Raw genomic sequence first — 19,633 nt, 5'->3', positions numbered from 1 at the left:
AACTACTATAATCGAAGAAAATCGGTTCAGCCGTTTGAAAGTTATTATCAGCTTTTTTCTAGTTTTATTATAGAGGTTTTTGTGTCGGGGGTTTTTTAAATTTTGAGTTATTATAAATAACAATTTGATATTAATTAAAATATATTATGCAATTTTTTTAGTTTCATTTTATGATACTTTGTACCTACTTAAATGTTAAGGATATAAATATAAATGATCTAAAACATTTCGTATACCTACCCATCACTAGGTACCTCTACCATAATATTATAAATGCGAAAGTGTGTTTGTTTGTTGTTTTATTGGTTTGTTCTTCAATCATGTCGCAACGGAGCAACGAATCGACGTGATTTTTATGATAGATGTACTTAAAGACCTGGAGAATGGCATAGGCTACTTTTTATCCCGGAAAATCAAAGAGTTCTCACGGGATTTTTAAAAACCTAAATCCACGTGGAAGAAGTCGCAGGCATCCCCCAGTTTATCTTATAATGGCAAAACTTAAAGCTATTTTTCAAAATTAAGACACAGTGTTTTTTATTAAGAAGAGTACTTAAAATCTTAATTTAATGTAGGTACGTCAAGCACCATTCATGCGATTTTGCATTGCTTTCTTCTCCTTCTTAGTCCAAAGGTCATTGTAAATTTCTTCAAGTTTTCTGTTTTTCGTCTCCGGCACCACCAGAAATACATATAAAGCTGTAGCCAGACACATCGCTCCAAAGAAGTAGAAGGCCACGTACACTCCTATCGTTTTAGTTAACGACTTGAAAAATAGTAGTTGAAAGAAATCCGAGAACGAGGAAATTGCCATTGTGGTCGCCAATACTGTGCCCCGGTACTAAAAAGAACAAAAAAACTATTACTTTTCACTAAATTTTCGCCAAAAATATCCGATATATAAAAATGCGTGTCTGTCTAACTGTTCGTTTACGCATTCGCTGTATTTCATCCGATTATGTTGAAACATTGTGCGTATTTTTTTTTTTTGGAACCTAGGGTACGTAAAGGTTTCTGACATACCTAATGCTTATCATCAAAGTGAAATGGGTGGTGCGCGAGTCGCATGCCGGGCATAACCGCATAAGCTAGATCGACTGAACACCTCTCTGTTTTTCTCCACTTTAGTAGGGGAAAACACTCTTATAGGGCAACAAGTAGGTATGTATCTTATAGATACGAGTAGCTGTACCTTATAGGAAAATGTTTCGCCTGCTATGACCACGGCAATTGGCATCAATCCTGAAGCATCACAGAAAATACAAATGCACAGTGTGACCACTGGTATCCACCCGGGAGGACTGATGTTGAACTCGTTGAGTACGAACCAAGTCGCCAGCACAGACATGCTGAGGCCAGATACTAAACACGTGATGATTAAAAGTGGCTGAAAAAAATAGAAACCTCTTTTGTAAATCATATACTTAGGTAAATCTTAATAAATATATGGGGTTACTGGTCCAGTACTACTGATACTCGACGTATTCCTTGGAAGGACTCAATAGGGGAGCTAAAATCCAACAAATGACCCCCGTACAATAGGTAGGTATATGGCTAAAATTGACAGTCTTCGAGATTTTTTAACTTTAACGTTTTTTCATGAATCACCCAGAATTTAACAATTTAAATTGTATGGGTTTATCATTTAATTTTACTGTCGTAGTTAACACTTTATCTCAGCGAATACAGTCCTAAACATAATATTATCATCAATTACCTCTAATTCGCACGAGCGTTAAAAAAGCGTTACGTTAAAACCCGGCGTTGCGATGACAATACAAAGTGCCCGTTAAAAAGCGTTGACGTGTGAACAGATACATGGGAATGCATTTGTTCTATTTTGAACGCTTTTTTAACAGACGTTAAAAAAAGCTCTCGTGCGAATGAGGCCTAACTGTGAGAGACTTGCTTACTCACCTGTTTGAAAGCCCATCAACGCCCAGTCCAAACTTTTGAACTCTAGAATTCCCTTTACTGAGATTTTGCACGTTGCTCTTTATAACGTAGACAAGAAATAAGGCTGGATTTATCAAAACTCCTACGGGATAGAGGATAAAGAGGATTTATATTTGGATTTATTAAGCCGTGAGAGTCGTTAGTATGTTTATAAAACACTCACCCGTCTACCCGACCTCTCTACAATTCCCGAAGCCATGGCGGCTCCGCACAATTGCACTGCACCCAGTACCATCGCCTGCTGGTTTGGTCGCAGCACCAACCCGGTTACGTCTGACGCCAGGCGGAATATGTCCGCAGCGAAGTTCAACACTGGCACAGCACCGCATAATTCTCGTGCTAAAGCTGCTATAAGCGCTAATGCTCGAAAGAGGGTCTTGTCCGTTACTAAAAAAACAACATTTATAAAAAACAACTTTTATTAATATGCCTGCTTAATTGTCTCTAAGGCGTTAGGAACTGCATAAGTATGCTGAAAGAAATTGACAGTAACGTAAGTAGAAAATTCTGGCTTGAATATCAAGTATTCCTTCTATTGTAGGTCCCTCCGCTCAAAACACATGCTACACTGTGCTATTTGCTGAAGATTCATCTTTGATTTTTAGAATCAATAGAAATAAAAGCAACTTAGTCAATGTAAATAATATCATTTTGCAAGTCAAATAAGTACTTATGCCTAAGTAATGCATTCGCGCTGCCTAGTACCAAAAACATCATTATTATCTCAACCCATACCGGCCCACTATTGACCTCAGGTCTTCTTTTATAATTAGAATGGTATAAGTCATTTTAGAATTAGAATGGCTCCACCACACTATCAAATGGCGGATTGGCAAACTTCACACATTACAACTATTTTTACTGATTACTTACATATAGATTTCGTCAAGAACTTCCCTTTCGACTCATCATTTCTTTGTTCTTCTTTAATGAAATCTATTTCTTGCTGTACCGTCAGATCATATTGCATTCTACAACGAAGCCAGATTAATGCTTTTGCTGCCTCCTGAAATTACTACCTTTTGAACATTAGTCTGTTTTTAAAGTTTCTTAATTAATATTTTCTTTTGGAATATTGTGTAAATATCTTTTTTTTTATCTTATCATTTTTTATATCTTTTAGTTTTGACAATATTTTTGTATAGTAATAAGTTTTTAAGTAATAGGTAGTTAAATACTACGTGTATAAAGTTTCTTCGCTGCAGGTATTGACGAAGCCACTGACGAAGCGAATGCGGTTATATCCTGTTTTATTTTTCGATTGCATATATTATTTCGCTTGTATTTAATTACCTGTCATTGTTTTCTAAAATATTTTGTATAAAAAGGGATTATAATAAATAAATTGAAAATTCAAATACTTAAATAATTTTGCTGTAGTAACTTTTAAAATCAAAACACAGAAAAGCTCTTTACCTCGTCTTTACCATGCTTAATAAGGTACGATGGCGATTCAGGCATCAAGAGAAACACCAAGAAATTTATAACTGGCACAGCCGCAAATACCAGCAGAATGCCGTGGTAACTCAAAATATCTCCAATTATATAAGCGAATAGACTTCCGGTGGTGAAAAACAGTGCTCCCTGAAATATTGTGAATATAATATTTGGTATACATTATAATTTTTAAATCTTTATTTTACTTTGTGCTTTACTTTGTTTTGTATTCTCCGTTTTGGAAGCCCTGTTTTCCGAGACACAGTTTTTACTAGTTCAGGAAACAGGTGCACATGCAGTAATGTTTATTATTATAACTAATTGTGTTTTGTTACGTTTATGTTACATTTGTTTCTGAGCCAAATAAATTTATCTTTATCTTTAATTTTGTTGCTCCATCAGTAAAGAAAGCGAGACGGTATGCTTATATTTCTTTTTAATTCAGATACAAGTTAGCCCTTGACTGCAATTTCACCCGGTGGTAAGTGATGATGCAGCCTAAGATGGAAGCGGGCTAACCTGGAAGGGGTATGGCAGTTTTCATTAAACCCATACTCCTTTGGTTTCGACACGGCATCGTATGGGAACGCTCTTGGCGGCACGGTTTCGCCGGTGTATTATACTAACCCAGCATCCCAAAGCACCTCTAATATCGTCTTCGCTGATCTTTTTGATGTAAGTGGGACAGGTAACGCAGCTTCCCGCCATCACCACGCCGACCAAGACACGCGCAGCAATGAACGCCCAAATGCTCATAGATGAAAGCTTCAGTATCCAGATCAACTGTAAAACATAACTGTATTGTAAATTAGAATGGGAGGTTTTAAAGAAAGAAGCTGAACTTTGAGAGAGTTACCCTACCTATAAAAAAAGTTATGAGATTTACTCTTATTGAGGAAAAAATATAAGAGTTGTAACAATTATGGTTCTTTATAATAATAACGCAAGGGTGTCAGTCGTATTAAAGAGAGCATAGCTTTAGAATGAACCATTAATAGAAGTCAGGAAACTTAGCAGTTGCTGTTTTTAACAAGTGTAAATTAAAAATTTATAACACCCCCGACAATTGAAGGTTACAGTAACTAGAAATGAGCTGATAACTTTCAAACGGCTAAATCGATTTTCTTGGATTATAGCTAAGAACACTCTCGATCAAGCCACCTTTCAAAAAAAAAAAATATTTTAAAATCGGTTCACTACTATGCAACAGATACGTCAAACTTATAACACCCCTCTTTTTGGGTCGGGGGTTAAAAAACAAATGTAACAATAAGCAACTGCTAAGTTTCTTGCCGGCTATTCTCAGTAGATTCTATTTTCCGAGCGGACGCGGTGGTAAAGTCTTGACGTACGTCTTATCTGGTAGTCTTCATTAAGTGGCACAAGTTATCCTACATGAAATAAATAAAGTCATTTCATTCAGTGGAAAACGAAAACAGAGTGAAATCATTATATCTATATAATGTAGGAAGTACATATTCAAAGTGGTGATCGATATTTGATCGTGGTGTAGAACCGTGATTGTTGACGAATTAATTAAATAAATAAATAATATGTTTGTTGATAATAATATGAGGTAGTTTGAACTTACAGCACTAACTGTCGACATGAACAGTAAGGCGAATTTCCTCCCAAACTTGTCTCCCATTGCTGCGATCAGGTACGTTGCTGGCACACACACCAAATATGGTAGAGACGCCATCCATGATATCTGCAGGAGGCAAATATTCTGGATTAAACACGCTCTAACTGCATTATACAGGGTGTAACCAGAACGTTCGCAAATACTAAGCGTTATTATTCACAATCCAATCACGATCTACTAACGATTTGCCTTATCTTCTATTTTTAGTGATTTAGTACTTTTCAAACCCGCATTGTATAGCATGCAAAACTCGGGTCTATGCCTAGTCTATGCCCCACTTACGACGTGGCATTGACTTCGAGTGACCTATTTACGTAACGTTCGTTGACCTCTAGCATCAATCGGATGTTTTATTTGCATTGTATTGTGAACTTTTAAAAATATAGAATTTTTTAATTTTTTTTTAGATTGATCTGAAAACTCGTTAGGTAAAAGCTCAAGATTTGAGTAAGCGCTCTTGGCATTCCTGATGTGCCGGCCATGTTGGCTTTGCATTGCCTTATTTGCAACATATCGAATTCGCTATTAAATGTGTTTATCCACAAAAACTAACCCATATAATTAATAAATTAGCTACTAAGCTGGTCTTGGGAGGTCGGTGAAAACAGAATAAGTATTGTAACCTCAATATCCGTAAGAGGGACGCTGGTCGGCGAATCTTTCGATTGCAAAAGCAGAGTCATCGGAGACATCCATCCTATGCAGTTTCCGTAGCTGAAGATTGGCATAGAAACTAAAATAAATAAATACCTATCTTAGTATTCACACACTCAGTTCAGAGAGAGTTGTGTATTTTTGCGATGCTAGTTATGCATATTCTAAACATGTTTTACAATTGCCGATTCACACGCGCGCACGTACACATGACATGCGTGTAGTGACGCGCGTGAATCCGTAGACATAACTGCAAGAATTACGTCTACGCGAACGTTCACGCCACGCAAGCGGTATGCCATCTCTCATACAGTTCCATACATTACAACGCAATGGTACACGCTACGTCTACGCTTACGCGACGCATACGCGGCCTGTGTGGCCGGCGCTTAAGAGTTATTCAAATGAACCTAAATCAGTAAGTAACTCACTAGTTACTTATTTATTTTATTCTGAAATCTTTACTGCACACAAAAGCATAAACAGAAGAAAATAGACAGAAAAATGTATACGGAAATACCTAGCAAGCAGAGGTGTTTATCACTATTTGCGATCTTTTGTTGACAAATCTGTTGCAGATAGAATTACAAAAGAAAATAAACAGAAAATGTTTGCAATCTGTATCTTCTAGTAGCATCAAAATTAATATAGGTACAATATTCATAGATACTTACTCAAAAATGCACACAATATCTGATTAGCTTGGCTCCCTTCGCGAAATATCGAAAAGATCTTCTTCATGTCTGTCTGTATATTATAAGCAATTTAAACTACTCACTAGGTATTTCAAGAGTTGTTTTTAAACTAGATTTTCTTCTTAGAAACCTATTTACGATAAGTATCTATCTATTTTGCACTGTTTAGCTATTATTGTTCTTAAAAAGTCAGTATTAGGTACTTATCATACATAGGTGCTTGTCGTAGAAACTAAAACAATATGTAACGGAAAATGGCAATGAGAGATAGTACAGTTTCCATTATCAAATCAGATAATTTACGGATATGTACGTAATTTACCTATTCAGATTTTAAGAGAACTCGTCTTGAAAAGATAACTTTGAGATTTAAATATAATTTCGAATTTCATCTCTCAATAAGTTTACATTTTTTCAGTATTCCGTAAACAAAGGGTGAAAACTGTTAAGGTCACTCTGCTGTCTGTCTGTCTGTCCGCGCGCCACGTCTCTAGCTCGTAGAGAATTTTGTATTCATAAGTAGATAGATAATAAAATGAATTCCTTCTATATATTCACTGAACTAAATAACAAACCAGTAAAGATAGGGGTTAGATTTTATCTCTGTTGCCTGAAATACAGATTGTCCTTAGTAGCAGCCAGTCTAAAGAGAACTTAACTTTTTGACAGATTTGTAGGTAATAGAGCTAGATACCGAAAGATAAGATTTACTTATTTTCTATGAACAAGAAGTGTAGGATAGAGTAATGTTGGTGTGTAATACTTAAGTACGCATATGAGCTAGCTTGTGCCGTGGGTTAATTTATAGGTGTCAGCTGCTAAAAGTACTTATGAGTGTAGATTTTTATGTGTGTGTTTCACAGAAAATTGTCAATAATAATTAATACACAATCTCTCAGACACTTTCTGGCAGTTGTGATTTCCGCCAGACGCTTTAAAACTCGCGAATAAATGATATTTACGTAATAATTTATAATCTTACTTATATTATAGTCTGAGTTGTAATTTTCATAATTTATGATACTTAGGAAATACATTGACATAGGCAACTTATTATCCCAGAAAATCAAAGAGTTCCCCTATCAAAGGATTTAAATCAAAGGATTTTTAAAAGTCGAAATCCACGCGGATAAATTCGCGGGTCTGTTATTTTATAAGTTTGAAAAAAGACCAGTGACAAAAGACCTACGATTATTATTTTTACTTACCTACATACCATTTGCGACATCAATCGGAGGATCAGGCTTCTCTGTTATCGGTCTGCCTGTTGATGTTGCCTGATTACTGTCCCACCTGTCTGTTGTCTTTGTGTCGGTTGTCAGTCTGTCTATCGTCGGTTCTGTGGGTGTATCTGTTGACCGTATGGGTGTTGTCTGCCTGTTGGTTGTCGATTCATCTGTTGTCAGTCTGCCAGCCGATGTAGCTTGTTGTTTGATTCTCACCTGTCTGTTGTCATTCTGTCTATTGTCTGTTTGTCAGATGTAGGTATGTCAGTCTGTTGTCCGCGTGCTTGTTGTTCAGATTAGTGGGTTGTTGTCTGCCTGTCAGTTGTTTGTTCATCTGTTGTCTGTCTGTCTGTCGTCTGTTTTTCTGTTAACTGTCTATCTGGTGTTGTTGCTGTAATGCAGCACCAATAATATTGTTTGCATTGTTTCGCGCTTCTGTTCCAAACAAACAAAAAGTAATTTAAAAAACTAACATTTTGCAGCTATGTCACACCAAAGGCAAGACGATACCAAACATTTTTTAGTCATTTATCGTTGGTCTTCGATTAAATTATAGAAATTTAGACTCATTTCTAGTACTGAAAATGAGTTTCATTTTTCACGTCACTAGTTTGTCGGTGCGACCAATACATCCGATAGGTACTTGCTGGTAATATCACAATAATATTCAGTACCTATTATAAATCTCATCTAAACTGACTGACTGAACTGTGACACAGTTTACTCAGTCAGTTTATCTATGTTGCTCTTGGGGCTCGTGGGAGTCGTCTCATAGTCTTCAACCCAATCTACTGTTGAAAGTTTTGCTCAACTTTTCTGAAACGAACCGTTAAGGTGTGTAATGCCCTTCCGGCTTCCGAATTTCCTGCCACGTATATAACAAGCAAGAATAAATAGGCACCTTCTAGGTAAGCGCGCTCAAACCTAGACCTCATCGTAACTTTTTATTTGATTACTTTTTATTAAGCATGATTGTCGTTGAATGCGGCAAGCTTATCTGAGGTATTTAGATGAGGCAGTAGGGTCAGGGACCGAACCGAAGGTCGATTTCTGGCCAAAACCAAAGCCGATGCCTATTCACCAGCTATCGCCACAATCTTCGGCTGAAACCGAAGCTGTATAAAAGTGAATAGATACCTACCTACTATGACGCTGGTGGTTGGATGGCGCCTCGACGCGGAGTGACCTCCGCCCCCTGGCGTCACGTCTTCCATTGTGCTCTTGCGCATTCGTAACAGCTCGTTCAATATCGGCACTTGCTGGAAACATTTGGCTTTGGCCAAAACTACGACCCAGTTTGGCCAAAGCTGAAAGTGAGTAGTGGAAAATTGAGTAGAGCAATTATTCGCATTTAGTGGTACGACGAGGAATGACTCGTGCCACTGTTAGAACGTATTGGTAGCACGACGAGGAGGCCTAAGGGGTATTTTGCCGACGCGATGCCGAAGGTATACTGATACCTTCGGCTTCGGCTTCAACTGTGCTTAGTTTCTCGTTTATACATTGATTTGTAGCGACGTTTACAGATAGTTACTTTTTATGACTTTGATAGTGAAATAGAAGAATTTTTATTATACGTTTTCTTACCTAAAGTTTAGATCGTCTACCACACCACCTTCCCATATCCTATGCTCTTCATCGCAAGCTGACTCGTGCACACAAAAACCCGCTCTGTTATTAAATGTACAAGGAGTTGGTCTATCATCTAAAACATACGATTTGAAATGTTTTGAATAATCATCCAATAGGTACCTATACAGTGAATTGATTTATTTTCAATAAGTATAAATCTATTCTCCTTATCTTCTCAAAGAGCTTTCGCATTGTGTGATGGCAATATTTTGCCACCCAGGGTGGATAGATAAATACTACAAAATCCACTACACGACACATAACAGTATAAGCTACCTTTCCACGCGGGCAATATTTGTATAGTAATCCCTGTTATTAATTAAAAAATCAATCTTTTATTCCGAAACATTTCTGCTCTATCTTGACATTGCTTTAATAAACATTAAGTTATTTCTAAACACACATTAAGAATAATTAAATTAAATTAAAAACTAAAATCTCAATTATTAAAACAAAGAACCTAAACTAATAACCTTAAAAAATTTAATAATAATTAGAAAAGGTCTAGTTATAGGACTAGCTATAAGTTTTATTGTAATATTATATTATAAATAAAAAAGCTACATAAGCTATATTACAATTTCCACTTTATTACACAATATTACTAAATTAAAACTTTTGAGACTAGAGACTACGTAACACTTTCAACTATGTAATACTATCTCATCTAAAATATTCCTAAAATTAGAATATTTACTTACTATTTCTGGAAGAAAGTTTGAATCTCAATGATCTTACGCGAAGCCGAGCACCCACCAACATAACTAATAAAGAAAGTAACAAAACTAGTAGTTGCATTCCAGGCACCATCTGTGAACCCATGAAAATATTTTTAGACTTGATAATACCTGTATGTACTTGATTTACTATAAGTATCTAACTTTTTGTTACCCGTAGATACTTAACTTTAGTTTTTCTTAGTTTACTTAAAATGTAAACAAGTAGTTTCTTGATGTATGAGGCGCACGATAAGCGGCCGATGCGACCTTGTTACTGCGAACTGACAGTGAAATTATGACACGAGATTTATTACTATGTCGCTGAAAACCTACTGTTTACTAGATATTATTACCAATGATCACAAACGATCTTACTCTTATCCTTTGAAAAATTATTATTAAGTACTAGCTGATGCCCGCAACTTCGTTCACGTGGACATAGGTTTTTTTAAATCCTTCTTTAATTTTAGGGAATATAAAGTAGCCTATGTGCTAATCCAGGGTACAATCTATCTCTATTCTTTTCAGCCAAATCCGTCCAGTAGTTTTTGCATGAAGGAGTAACAAACATACACACACACATACATACACACAAACTTTCACCTTTATAAGAGGTATTAGTGTGATTAGTATGATTTTATACCACAGCAATCCTTGATTATTATTTTTTGGGGTCTTTGAAATGAACATTTTTTTAAATCTTATTGTTTTTAAGGGAGATATGTATATATTATAGTAGTAGCAACTTACCTCGAAAACTGCTCTGACTGGATAATAGATGTAATAATTTGAATGCTCACTATACAGTCTATACTATATACCTTATCTTGAGATATTTACCCATTGGAAAGTAATATGCAACAGCGTCTCAAATTTTTTTTTTATTTCACAATTTTTAGTGGTCCCACTATAATAAAATATGCTATGCCTAGTTAAAAACTTACTGTTTACTAAGCTATTACACTGATCGCGAGCAATTTGCTCTTATATAATGAGGAGTCTGTTCTCCACCTCTGTAGATATTCATCAGATCTTCAAGAAATTGATATGGGACTACCTGGAAAGTATACCCTTTCAAACAAAAAAAAAATCCGAATCGCCAGGAGTCTTCGAGTGATCGGGGAACATACATAAAAAAAGATTCTGACGAATTGAGAACCTCCTCTTTTTTGAAGTCGGTTAAAAATTAATTTAATTAATTACCGTATATAACATTATGTTATTTTTTGGAGTCGGCGCCAATGAGGTACCACCAATGTTAACTCTCAAAAAATTATGAAGAGTAGACGATTCCGCCTCCAAAATTTATTATTACATAGTAAGTATAGAGCTACAATATTATTTAACTTGTATGCACATACTGCATTCAATAATAATAAATTATATCATTTTTAATTTTTAGTGTTTGTGGTTATTGAAGACCATTTTTTTGTTGTTTTTTTTTTTTCATAAATTACCCGTCGTCATAGGGCAGAGGCCAATGTTGATTACAGATTGGTACTATGTTACGAGTCATTGACTGTGAATTTTATTTTTACCAAATTCAAGGCTACTCTTGATAAAAATGTCCATATTCCAAGAATCAAGAATTTGTTTCCGTATAATAAATGATGCCAAAGAATGAGGGTCGGGCAGCAACCGTCATTAGGTACGCCATTGCTGTAGGCAATGGCAGTTTAGGAAATTCAAACTCTCTCTAAAACATTATCATCATTATCATCAATCGATGTCCACTGTTGAACATGGGTCTCCCATAGGGACGCCACGGTCTTGCGCCGTCTGAATTCAGCGGCTACTTGCGACTCGTTTGATGTCTTCTGTGTGCGGGGTTTTCCAATGTTACGCTTTCCGGTATAATAGCAACTGAGTTTTCATATAATATGGGCTGAAACATGGTATAACTCGAGTGAAATCGTTTTTAAATGTATGATTTTATTCTTCAACAAGCTAGTCCCTGACTATGATCTCACCTGGTGGTAATTGCTGATACAGTCTAAGTCTAAGATGAAAGCGAGCTAACCTGGAAGGGCTATGGTAGTTTTTAATAAACCCATAATATATCCATTATCAGTTTCTATGCTAGGTACAAGAACACTGAATTGCTTGGGGATAGGTACATGTTTGAGGGACTAATTCTAACAACCCACCAATAAAAACCACTAGCAATAAAATTCATAAAGGTCACTGTCATTGTCGTCAATTTCTTCTAGTTTCACTTACTAAAACTAAGCTATAAAATTGTCTTGCTGCGTTTACGTAGTGCAAGTGACTCGCCGGAACTAACTTCTGCAAGTTTTATTGACAGTAGACATTGGATATGATATAATCGTAGGTCAGGGCAGGGGTTTGATCTCACGCGCCTCTAACTTTTCGGAGTTATTTGCGTTTTGAGTACTTAATTAAATATCACATGCCTTAATGGTGAAGGAAAACTTCGATCGGAAACCTGCATGCCTGAGAGAAATCTACCAATCCACTTGGCCAGAATGGCTTATGCTTAGCACTATGGCTTAAACCCTTCTCATTCTGAGAGGATACCCCTGCTCTGTAGTGAGTCGGTGATAGGTTGCTCATGAGATACTTGACGTTACAGTTACAAAATAAGGCACATGAAATTATTTTATTTGAATCTTACATACAACTCTTAAAACAATTATTTGTTTTTATAACAAAGGTAAGTAATAAAAGAAATTATGTATAATTTTTATTTACACATAGGAGATTCATTTCCAAAATGTAACCTCGCGTCTTATGATAATATGTATGAATCTCTACGAATTGTCATATATTCTAATTCTTTTTCAATCCATGTGTAAGAACGTGCGATACCACCAAGCAACATCTGATCATTAGAATCACATCTGCCACGGGCTATTCCTCGAAGAACTAGACGATTGTCCTGAAATAAGGAAATAAAATTACTTAAAAATTAAAAGTAGAAAATTATAATCGAGGCGTGAAATTAATTAAATAAAAAAAGGAACGCTAACTGTTTAATTTTCAATGCATTTTCAATTCATTTGTAATAAGTAAAACCAATATGATGTGGTAACTAAATATCACGACTATTATGGTGATATTTTTGTTGTATCAAGCTCAATTCAGATTGTTTGTTACCTTTATTAACTTAGACCATAGTTCGACGAAATTATATACACATAAAAATCCATCTGCCTGTCTCTCTGTATGTCTGAGGCCTTTTCACGACCAATCTTATTAACCAAGTTTTGTACATTTTGGTTGCATCCCGGATTAACAATATAATAACATAATCATGCTAATATCTATTCTGAAGAATCAGAGTTCCCGCGGAATTTTAAAAAAGCCTAAATAAATTGCCCCAAATTGTGAGCATTATTTGTTCGGTACAGAGATGTTTTCAAGCCAGAAATGGACATAAGCTACTATTTATCCCGGAAAATCAAAGAGTTTCCACGGTATTCGGGATTTTTGAAAACAAAACCCACGCAGACAAAGTCGTGGGCATCATCCACTACTGGACATAAGTCTCTTGTAAACACTTCCACTCGCCAAAATCTTGCGCCGCCTAAATCCAGCGGTTCCCTGTGACCTCGTTTGATGTCGTCTATACGTCATGTAGTAGAAGAATATTTATAATTCTAACTATCATGTTATAGCGAGGAATCAAATAGATATACTCACATCCGTTGGACAAAGTATTGGTGCTCCGAAATCAACCAAACATACTGCATCCGCATTAGTACCACATGCTGCATCGTCTGTGTTGCCAGCTTTACCGCAACTATTATTCTTCACTTCAAGAATCGTCTGTGAAATATAATATTGTGGAACTGCTTTATTAGCATTTTTTAATTCGGTGGACGTAGATAAATCAACACTGCCTACCAATCCGTTAGCCTGTACAAATCAAAAAACTAAAGCAAATTTAAACATTATAGATCTTCAAATTAATAGTTGCATTGGGAATTTTGGGAAAAGGATTCACTCTATTTTAATTTACGGATTGGTGCACCAGCAAAAAAACTTATGCTTAGTTTAAGTAAAAACTGGCTTATGCCCACTATACTTCATCTGTGTGGACTACAAAAATTTCAAACCTCTATTGCATCCCCTTAGAGCTTGAATTCGTCGTACGTTGTAATAGCTATCTGTATGCTAAACAGCCCTATCCAACCAGTAATTTAAGAGGGCTCTCTCCGTCACTCGTTTCATACCATTTCATACAATCGTAGTTCCAATTTCATTTGAATACTAAGCAACCAAAGTCCATGAAATTTTGCAGACATATTCTAGAAACTAATATCTATGTCTGTGGTTTTCCAGATTTCTGTTAAAATATTCGGTTTCAAAGTTACGCGGTCTTAAAATTTTCATACAAATCTTTGAGCCCCTGTAATTTTAAAACTACATATTTTTAGAAAAATCTAAAACACCACAGACACAGATATTAGTTTCTAGAATATGTTTGCAAAATTTCATGGACTTTGGTTGCTTAATATTCAAATGAAATTGGAACTACGATTGTATGAAATGGTATGAAACGAGTGACGGAGAGAGCCCTGTTAAGCTGTGCGTTGATAGATCAATGAGTCAATCCGCTTTTCCTATTATTTTAGTAGAAATTTTGATTACCGAATATATTTGCCAGTTGATATCGAACCCGTATCCTACACAGTCGCCTTCCAATGGTCCCAAAAAATCAAGACAGGCTCCTTGTGACTTTTGTAAGGTCACGTCACTTTCTATAACCAGTAAACCAATATCGTATGCATGTGTTCCTGGAATAGCAGCAGAAAAACATTTTCAATTGCAAAAAATATCTTTATATTGTATTAATTGTATGCTTGTTCTTTAAGCTTACCGGTATAATAATCTGGATGGAACAATCGCTGCGATATTATATAATTCTTTCCAGGATAAGATGAATTCGGTAATCGGGCATACAACGTCTTATTTACAGCTCTCATAAGGCAAGTGGATGCAGTAATGATCGCCTTTGAACCGATTAAAGCACCCAAGCAGAAAGGATTTTGTGCTGTTTGACCGCCATCAGAACTGTATAAATCAAAAAATGAAAAGCCTTAGTTACAAAGGAGGAAAATAAAAATATTGAGCGGGTTTGAGAAGTTATTACACCTGTTGCACATAACGATAGCAATGCAAATATTGTCTTAGCCATAGATGATAGAATATATGGTACCTGCTTTAAAAGTACAAATAAGAGAAGGCTCACTCCGCAGAGACCTTTAAATAACGACAATGGCTGCTCTTGACAATAGCTACTCGAGCCGCACCAGCGGCGGTCTCTCGTGCAAACGACAACTACGTCGCAGTGCGGAAAAGAAACCCGGGACAAAGAGAAAAAAGAAGAAGTGACTCTTATCACAAATCAATAAATTGCAATTCAGCTCGTACAGTGAACTAAAATTAAATAAAAGCCTCCCTTTCTGTCTGTTAAATCTCTCCCTCGTGAGATAGGTACCGTAATTTAATTATCGCAACCACTTTCGATTGGCTGATACTTTAGGCGAAATGCAAAATTATCGCAAAGAAATCACTATCACTACTTTATTGCCAGGCTTACAGGATATGTGGACTTGATGAGTTCACATTTCCTTAACTTGATTGACTTGAATTGATAATAATAATAATTAATTACCGCACGGTTTTGTAGACAGCCAACCATGTGGTTAGGTGTATTTTTATCACACATATTGTGTGGTAGTAAGTAGTAGTTACAGAATAATAATTGTTAATATTGAAATTAGGGCTACTTACTGGTAAAGTAGGACACACCAAGGACACACATCTGCCTCTAGTGCTAGACAATTATTGTTATCTGTAATCGAAAAATAAGTTATTTAGATATAAATATTTTTGTATAAACCAGATAATCAAAGTTATACCTACTTCTACATGTTAAGCATATTTTTCCTTCGACTTTGCCATTCGAGTCGAACTGTACCTAAAGATTCTTTTGGACCAATTTTTATTTTTGGTGGTGAACTCGTCTAACTAAATTCTATATGCTTTTGAGATGCAAAAGTGCGTTTTTTTTTTTTCGAAAAACTATTATGATTTTATAAAGATGAAAAAAGATTAGTGAAGAAGGTCAACGATAATTATTTTTGATTACCATTTGCGATATCTGTTCGTGGATCTGACTTCTCTGTTGTCTGTTCGCTTGTTACTATTGTCTGAGTGTTTGATGCCCACCTGTCTGTTGTCTTTCTGTTGGTTGCCGGTTTGTCAACTGTCCGTATGTCTGTTGTCCGTATGGTTGTTGTCAGTCTGTCGGTTGCCTGTTCATCAGTTGTATATCCATCTGGCATCTGTTCGTCTGTTAACTCTCTATCTTGTTTTGTTGGTGTACTGCAGCACCAATAATTTTGTTTGCATTGTCTCGCGTTCCTGTTCCAAACAAACCAAAATAATATGAAAAACTAAGATTTTCTTTCACCTTGGCTTTGTCACACCGAAAAAAATTCGTCTTCTTCGATGAAATGTTCTTTGATGAAAAGTCTTTGATGAAATAAATGGTCTTTCGAGCGAGCCTTTCTCGTGATGAAAAAAACAGTTTTGATGGTGAATTGTTGAACACTATTTTAGTCTTCTATGAAGGGAGTTCTAGTTTAGATTTTTGGTTGAGGAGTTTTGGCCAATTTGAATTTCTGTGCTTTACTTGCTTCTGAAAATCCTATTTTTATAGTTAGTACGTATAGAGAAAACCGACTGTTCTGGTTCGGTAGGAATACCATTGCATTGTACCTATATAGGTAGATATTTTTAATGACTATTTAAAATAGGTAAATATTTGTTTTTTATTTTACACGTTTCCTTACCTAAAGAGAATGTCGTCTATCACACCACCTTCCCAAATCCTATGCTCTGCATCGCAAGCTGACTCGTGCACACAAATACCCTCTCTGTTATTAAATGTACAAGGAGTTGGTTCATCATCTAAAACATACGTTTTAAATAATTGTGTTGAATATCCATCCATACATGTACAGTGAGTTAATTTATTTTCTATAAATTATTCCCCTTACCTTCTCAAAGAGCTTTTGCTTCTGGAAATGGCAATATTTTGTCATTCAGGGTGGATACCACAAAATCCATGCTAAGTGTGTCTGGTCCACACAACTAACCAATTTTGACGAAAATAGGTCTTTTGTCCCAGAAAATCAAAGAGTTTCCACGAGATTTTACAAAACGTAAATCCACGCGGATGATTTCGCGGGGATTATTACAATCTTCACTTCATTACACAATATTACCAGCTGCATAAGCTGCATTACAATTTCCACTTTATTACAAAATATTTCTAAATTAAATCTTTTGAGGCTAGACACTAGTTTTGTTTCAAATAAGTAACACTATCTCATTTGAATATTGCTAAAATTAGGTACTTACAATATTTACTTACTATTTTTGGGATGAAGTTTGAATCCCTGTGCTCTTCTTACGCGAGCACCCATCGTTATAACTAATAACGAAAATAATATAGCGAGCATTCCAGTGGCCATCTGTAAGGCCAAAAAACCTAAGGAAATATTTTTAAACTTGATGATGCCTATGCCAGAGTGAACTACTTATGCAGCTTTATGATACCTACCTATACCTACTTGATCTACCTATTATACCTACCTAACTTTTACATATCACACTTAATATTATAAAGGCGAAAGTTTGTATGTGTGTGTGGGTGTGTGTGTGTGTATGTTTGTTACTCCTTCACGCAAAAACTACTGGACGGATTTGGCTGAAATTCGGAATGGAGATAGATAATATCCTGGATTAGCACATAGGTTACTTTTTATCCCGAAAAACCAAAGAATTCCCACGGGATTTCGAAAAACCTAAATCCACGCGGACGAAGTCGCGGGCGTCAGCTAGTAAGTATATATATACATACTTACTTTAGTTTTCCTTAGTTCACTTAAAAGGTAACGCGAACTGAATAAAATCATGACACGAGTGAAAACCCCAACTCCAGAAGATCTAAAGCGCTCGGCAAATCGCTTCACTTAGGTACTTGTTTCTCCGAGAAGATATCTATAATTTGTTTTAATTTTATGCAGACTAATTAAAACTAAAGTACCTGTACGTTATTTTCTATGTGGTTGAAAACCAGTCTACTAGGTAAATACTTTAGGTACCTATATTACCACTGATCACGAGCGATCCTACTCTTACGATCCTTTGAGAAAGCTCCTTGGTAAAGTAATAAATAAATAATTAAGTATTTTATACCAAAGTAATCTCTGATTTAAATTTTTCAGGGTCTTTGAAAAAAAATTATTTTGGAGATGTGTAGACCATTTAAAGTACCAACTTACCTCATAAACTGAATATCCACGTCTTGCTTTAAATAGGTATATCACTCGTCTGACTGGATAATATAGATCTTATAATAATATGAGTTATGACTGCTCACTACATTAATTTTATACCTTATCTTAAAGTATTTTCTGGAAAGTATTATGCAGCAGCAACGTCTCGAAACTTTATAATTTACCCGACTAAGGAGCAAGGGCTAACTGCCAAGCAGAATGCCTACAAGCACAATTTCACTGTAAGTATGGTGCTGAAGGGCTCTCTCCGTCACTCGCTTCATACAATCGTAGTTCCAATTTCATTTGAATATTAAGCAACCAAAGTCCACGAAATTTTGCAGACATATTCTAGAAACTAATATCTGTGTCTATGATGTTTTAGATTTTTCTAAAAATATGTAGTTTTAAAATTACAGGGCCTCAAAGATTTGTATTTAAATTTTTAAGACCGCGTAACTTTGAAACCGAATATTTTAACAGAAATCTGGAAAACCACAGACATAGATATTAGTTTCTAGAATATGTCTGCAAATTTCATGGACTTGACATGAAGCGAGTGACGGAGAGACCCCTCTTAAGTCTTAAGTATGTTAAATCCAAATACATTAATATTTTAGTGTTTAAACTATCGTGAGAGATTTCCATTATAAATACTTTTATAAGAATCAGGCTTTACTCACGTCTTTAGTCGACGCAAGCCTGACTAGTTTCGAAATTTGAACCCATCCTGAGTCCTTTTTCATAGAGACTCAGCTCACAAGAGACTCAACCGCGACGCGTTTGCGAGCTGAGTCTCATCGTGACTCGTGAGACGTCGACTAAGCATGTGAGTAAAGCCAGATTCTTATATATTTACATTAATATTATACGATTCCCTTAGTAGTTAGCTCCATGGCAGCACATATCTACTCATGTGGTAGCACTATATCATTAGTCATTTAAAGTTATTTAAAAAAGAAAATGCCTGAAGTTAATTTTCCTAGATTTTAGATTATGCACAAATAGGAAAATTACACTTGTTAATTCTTTTTGTGATGCATTTTGTCGTCCATTGTTATGGAGTAAGAATTGCTTACAATCTTCAGTATTTATTAAATGTAGAAAAACATAACGTACTTTATTTAATTAGGTTTGTTTTATCCATACTTCAGTCATTTGGAGAATCCCGACGAACTCTTCGACCCTGATGATAAAAGCTGCCGTACGAATTATTATTTTATTTTATATCTTCTTTATTGTATAAAGCTGGTTTAGTCATTGATTACGCGGTCTACCGTAAAGAATTTTTATTAGGTGACGAATTTTTATTGGTTTTTGTTATATAAATAGCTATAAGGAACAAGAAAATGCA

General features: G+C 35.7%; 2 protein-coding genes across 6 annotated transcripts; both read right to left on the bottom strand.

The window, feature by feature from the left end:
- Nucleotides 1–460: 460 nt before the first annotated feature.
- Nucleotides 461–10,229, bottom strand: LOC123865348 (facilitated trehalose transporter Tret1-like). Of its 3 annotated transcripts, XM_045906333.1 has the most exons (12): nt 10,127–10,229; nt 9,947–10,055; nt 9,201–9,318; nt 8,755–8,898; nt 7,604–8,048; nt 4,985–5,104; nt 4,021–4,176; nt 3,373–3,540; nt 2,830–2,962; nt 2,120–2,343; nt 1,193–1,387; nt 461–841 (listed from the first exon to the last, which is right to left on the bottom strand). In XM_045906333.1, the coding sequence occupies exons 5-12, from the start codon at nt 7,613–7,615 to the stop codon at nt 581–583; spliced, it is 1,269 nt and encodes a 422-aa protein (XP_045762289.1). In that variant the 5' UTR covers nt 7,616–8,048; nt 8,755–8,898; nt 9,201–9,318; nt 9,947–10,055; nt 10,127–10,229; the 3' UTR covers nt 461–580. The 3 variants fall into 3 exon arrangements, with proteins under 3 accessions (XP_045762289.1, XP_045762288.1, XP_045762290.1); XM_045906332.1 differs by lacking the exons at nt 7,604–8,048; nt 8,755–8,898; nt 9,201–9,318; nt 9,947–10,055; nt 10,127–10,229 and adding an exon at nt 5,662–6,028; XM_045906334.1 differs by lacking the exons at nt 7,604–8,048; nt 8,755–8,898; nt 9,201–9,318; nt 9,947–10,055; nt 10,127–10,229 and having other exon boundaries at nt 4,021–4,189; nt 4,985–4,992.
- A 2,340-nt stretch (nt 10,230–12,569) lies between these two features.
- LOC123865350 lies at nt 12,570–18,412 on the bottom strand. 3 transcript variants are annotated; one of them, XM_045906336.1, is made up of 10 exons: nt 18,286–18,396; nt 17,866–18,001; nt 17,373–17,472; nt 16,789–16,906; nt 16,083–16,357; nt 15,725–15,785; nt 14,808–15,001; nt 14,579–14,724; nt 13,628–13,753; nt 12,570–12,863 (listed from the first exon to the last, which is right to left on the bottom strand). In XM_045906336.1, the coding sequence occupies exons 2-10, from the start codon at nt 17,914–17,916 to the stop codon at nt 12,714–12,716; spliced, it is 1,221 nt and encodes a 406-aa protein (XP_045762292.1). In that variant the 5' UTR covers nt 17,917–18,001; nt 18,286–18,396; the 3' UTR covers nt 12,570–12,713. The 3 variants fall into 3 exon arrangements, with proteins under 3 accessions (XP_045762292.1, XP_045762293.1, XP_045762294.1); XM_045906337.1 differs by lacking the exon at nt 17,866–18,001 and having other exon boundaries at nt 18,286–18,412; XM_045906338.1 differs by lacking the exon at nt 17,866–18,001 and having other exon boundaries at nt 17,373–17,482; nt 18,287–18,357.
- Between the last annotated feature and the right edge of the window lie 1,221 nt (nt 18,413–19,633).

The sequence above is a fragment of the Maniola jurtina genome, chromosome 5, assembly GCF_905333055.1.
Source record: "Maniola jurtina chromosome 5, ilManJurt1.1, whole genome shotgun sequence".
Taxonomy (NCBI): Eukaryota; Metazoa; Arthropoda; class Insecta; order Lepidoptera; family Nymphalidae; genus Maniola; species Maniola jurtina.
This window is presented reverse-complemented; position numbering and strand designations above follow the sequence as displayed.

Bases quoted from the DNA above. Each gene is read 5' to 3' on its own strand.
- LOC123865348 (XM_045906332.1), bottom strand. From the start codon at position 5,766: ATGCCAATCTTCAGCTACGGAAACTGCATAGGATGGATGTCTCCGATG. The intron at 5,105-5,661 runs GTTACAATACTT...TGCCTCCTGCAG, and splicing joins TCCCTCTTACGGATATTGAG to ATATCATGGATGGCGTCTCT. The intron at 2,344-2,829 runs GTAAGTAATCAG...TTGTTTTTTTAG, and splicing joins GTTCTTGACGAAATCTATAT to TAACGGACAAGACCCTCTTT.
- LOC123865350 (XM_045906336.1), bottom strand. From the start codon at position 17,916: ATGATTTTATTCAGTTCGCGTTACCTTTTAAGTGAACTAAGGAAAACT. The intron at 17,473-17,865 runs GTAAGTATGTAT...TTGGCCTTACAG, and splicing joins GTGAACTAAGGAAAACTAAA to ATGGCCACTGGAATGCTCGC. The intron at 13,754-14,578 runs GTAATCAAAATT...TATATTTCACAG, and splicing joins TCAACTGGCAAATATATTCG to ACGATTCTTGAAGTGAAGAA.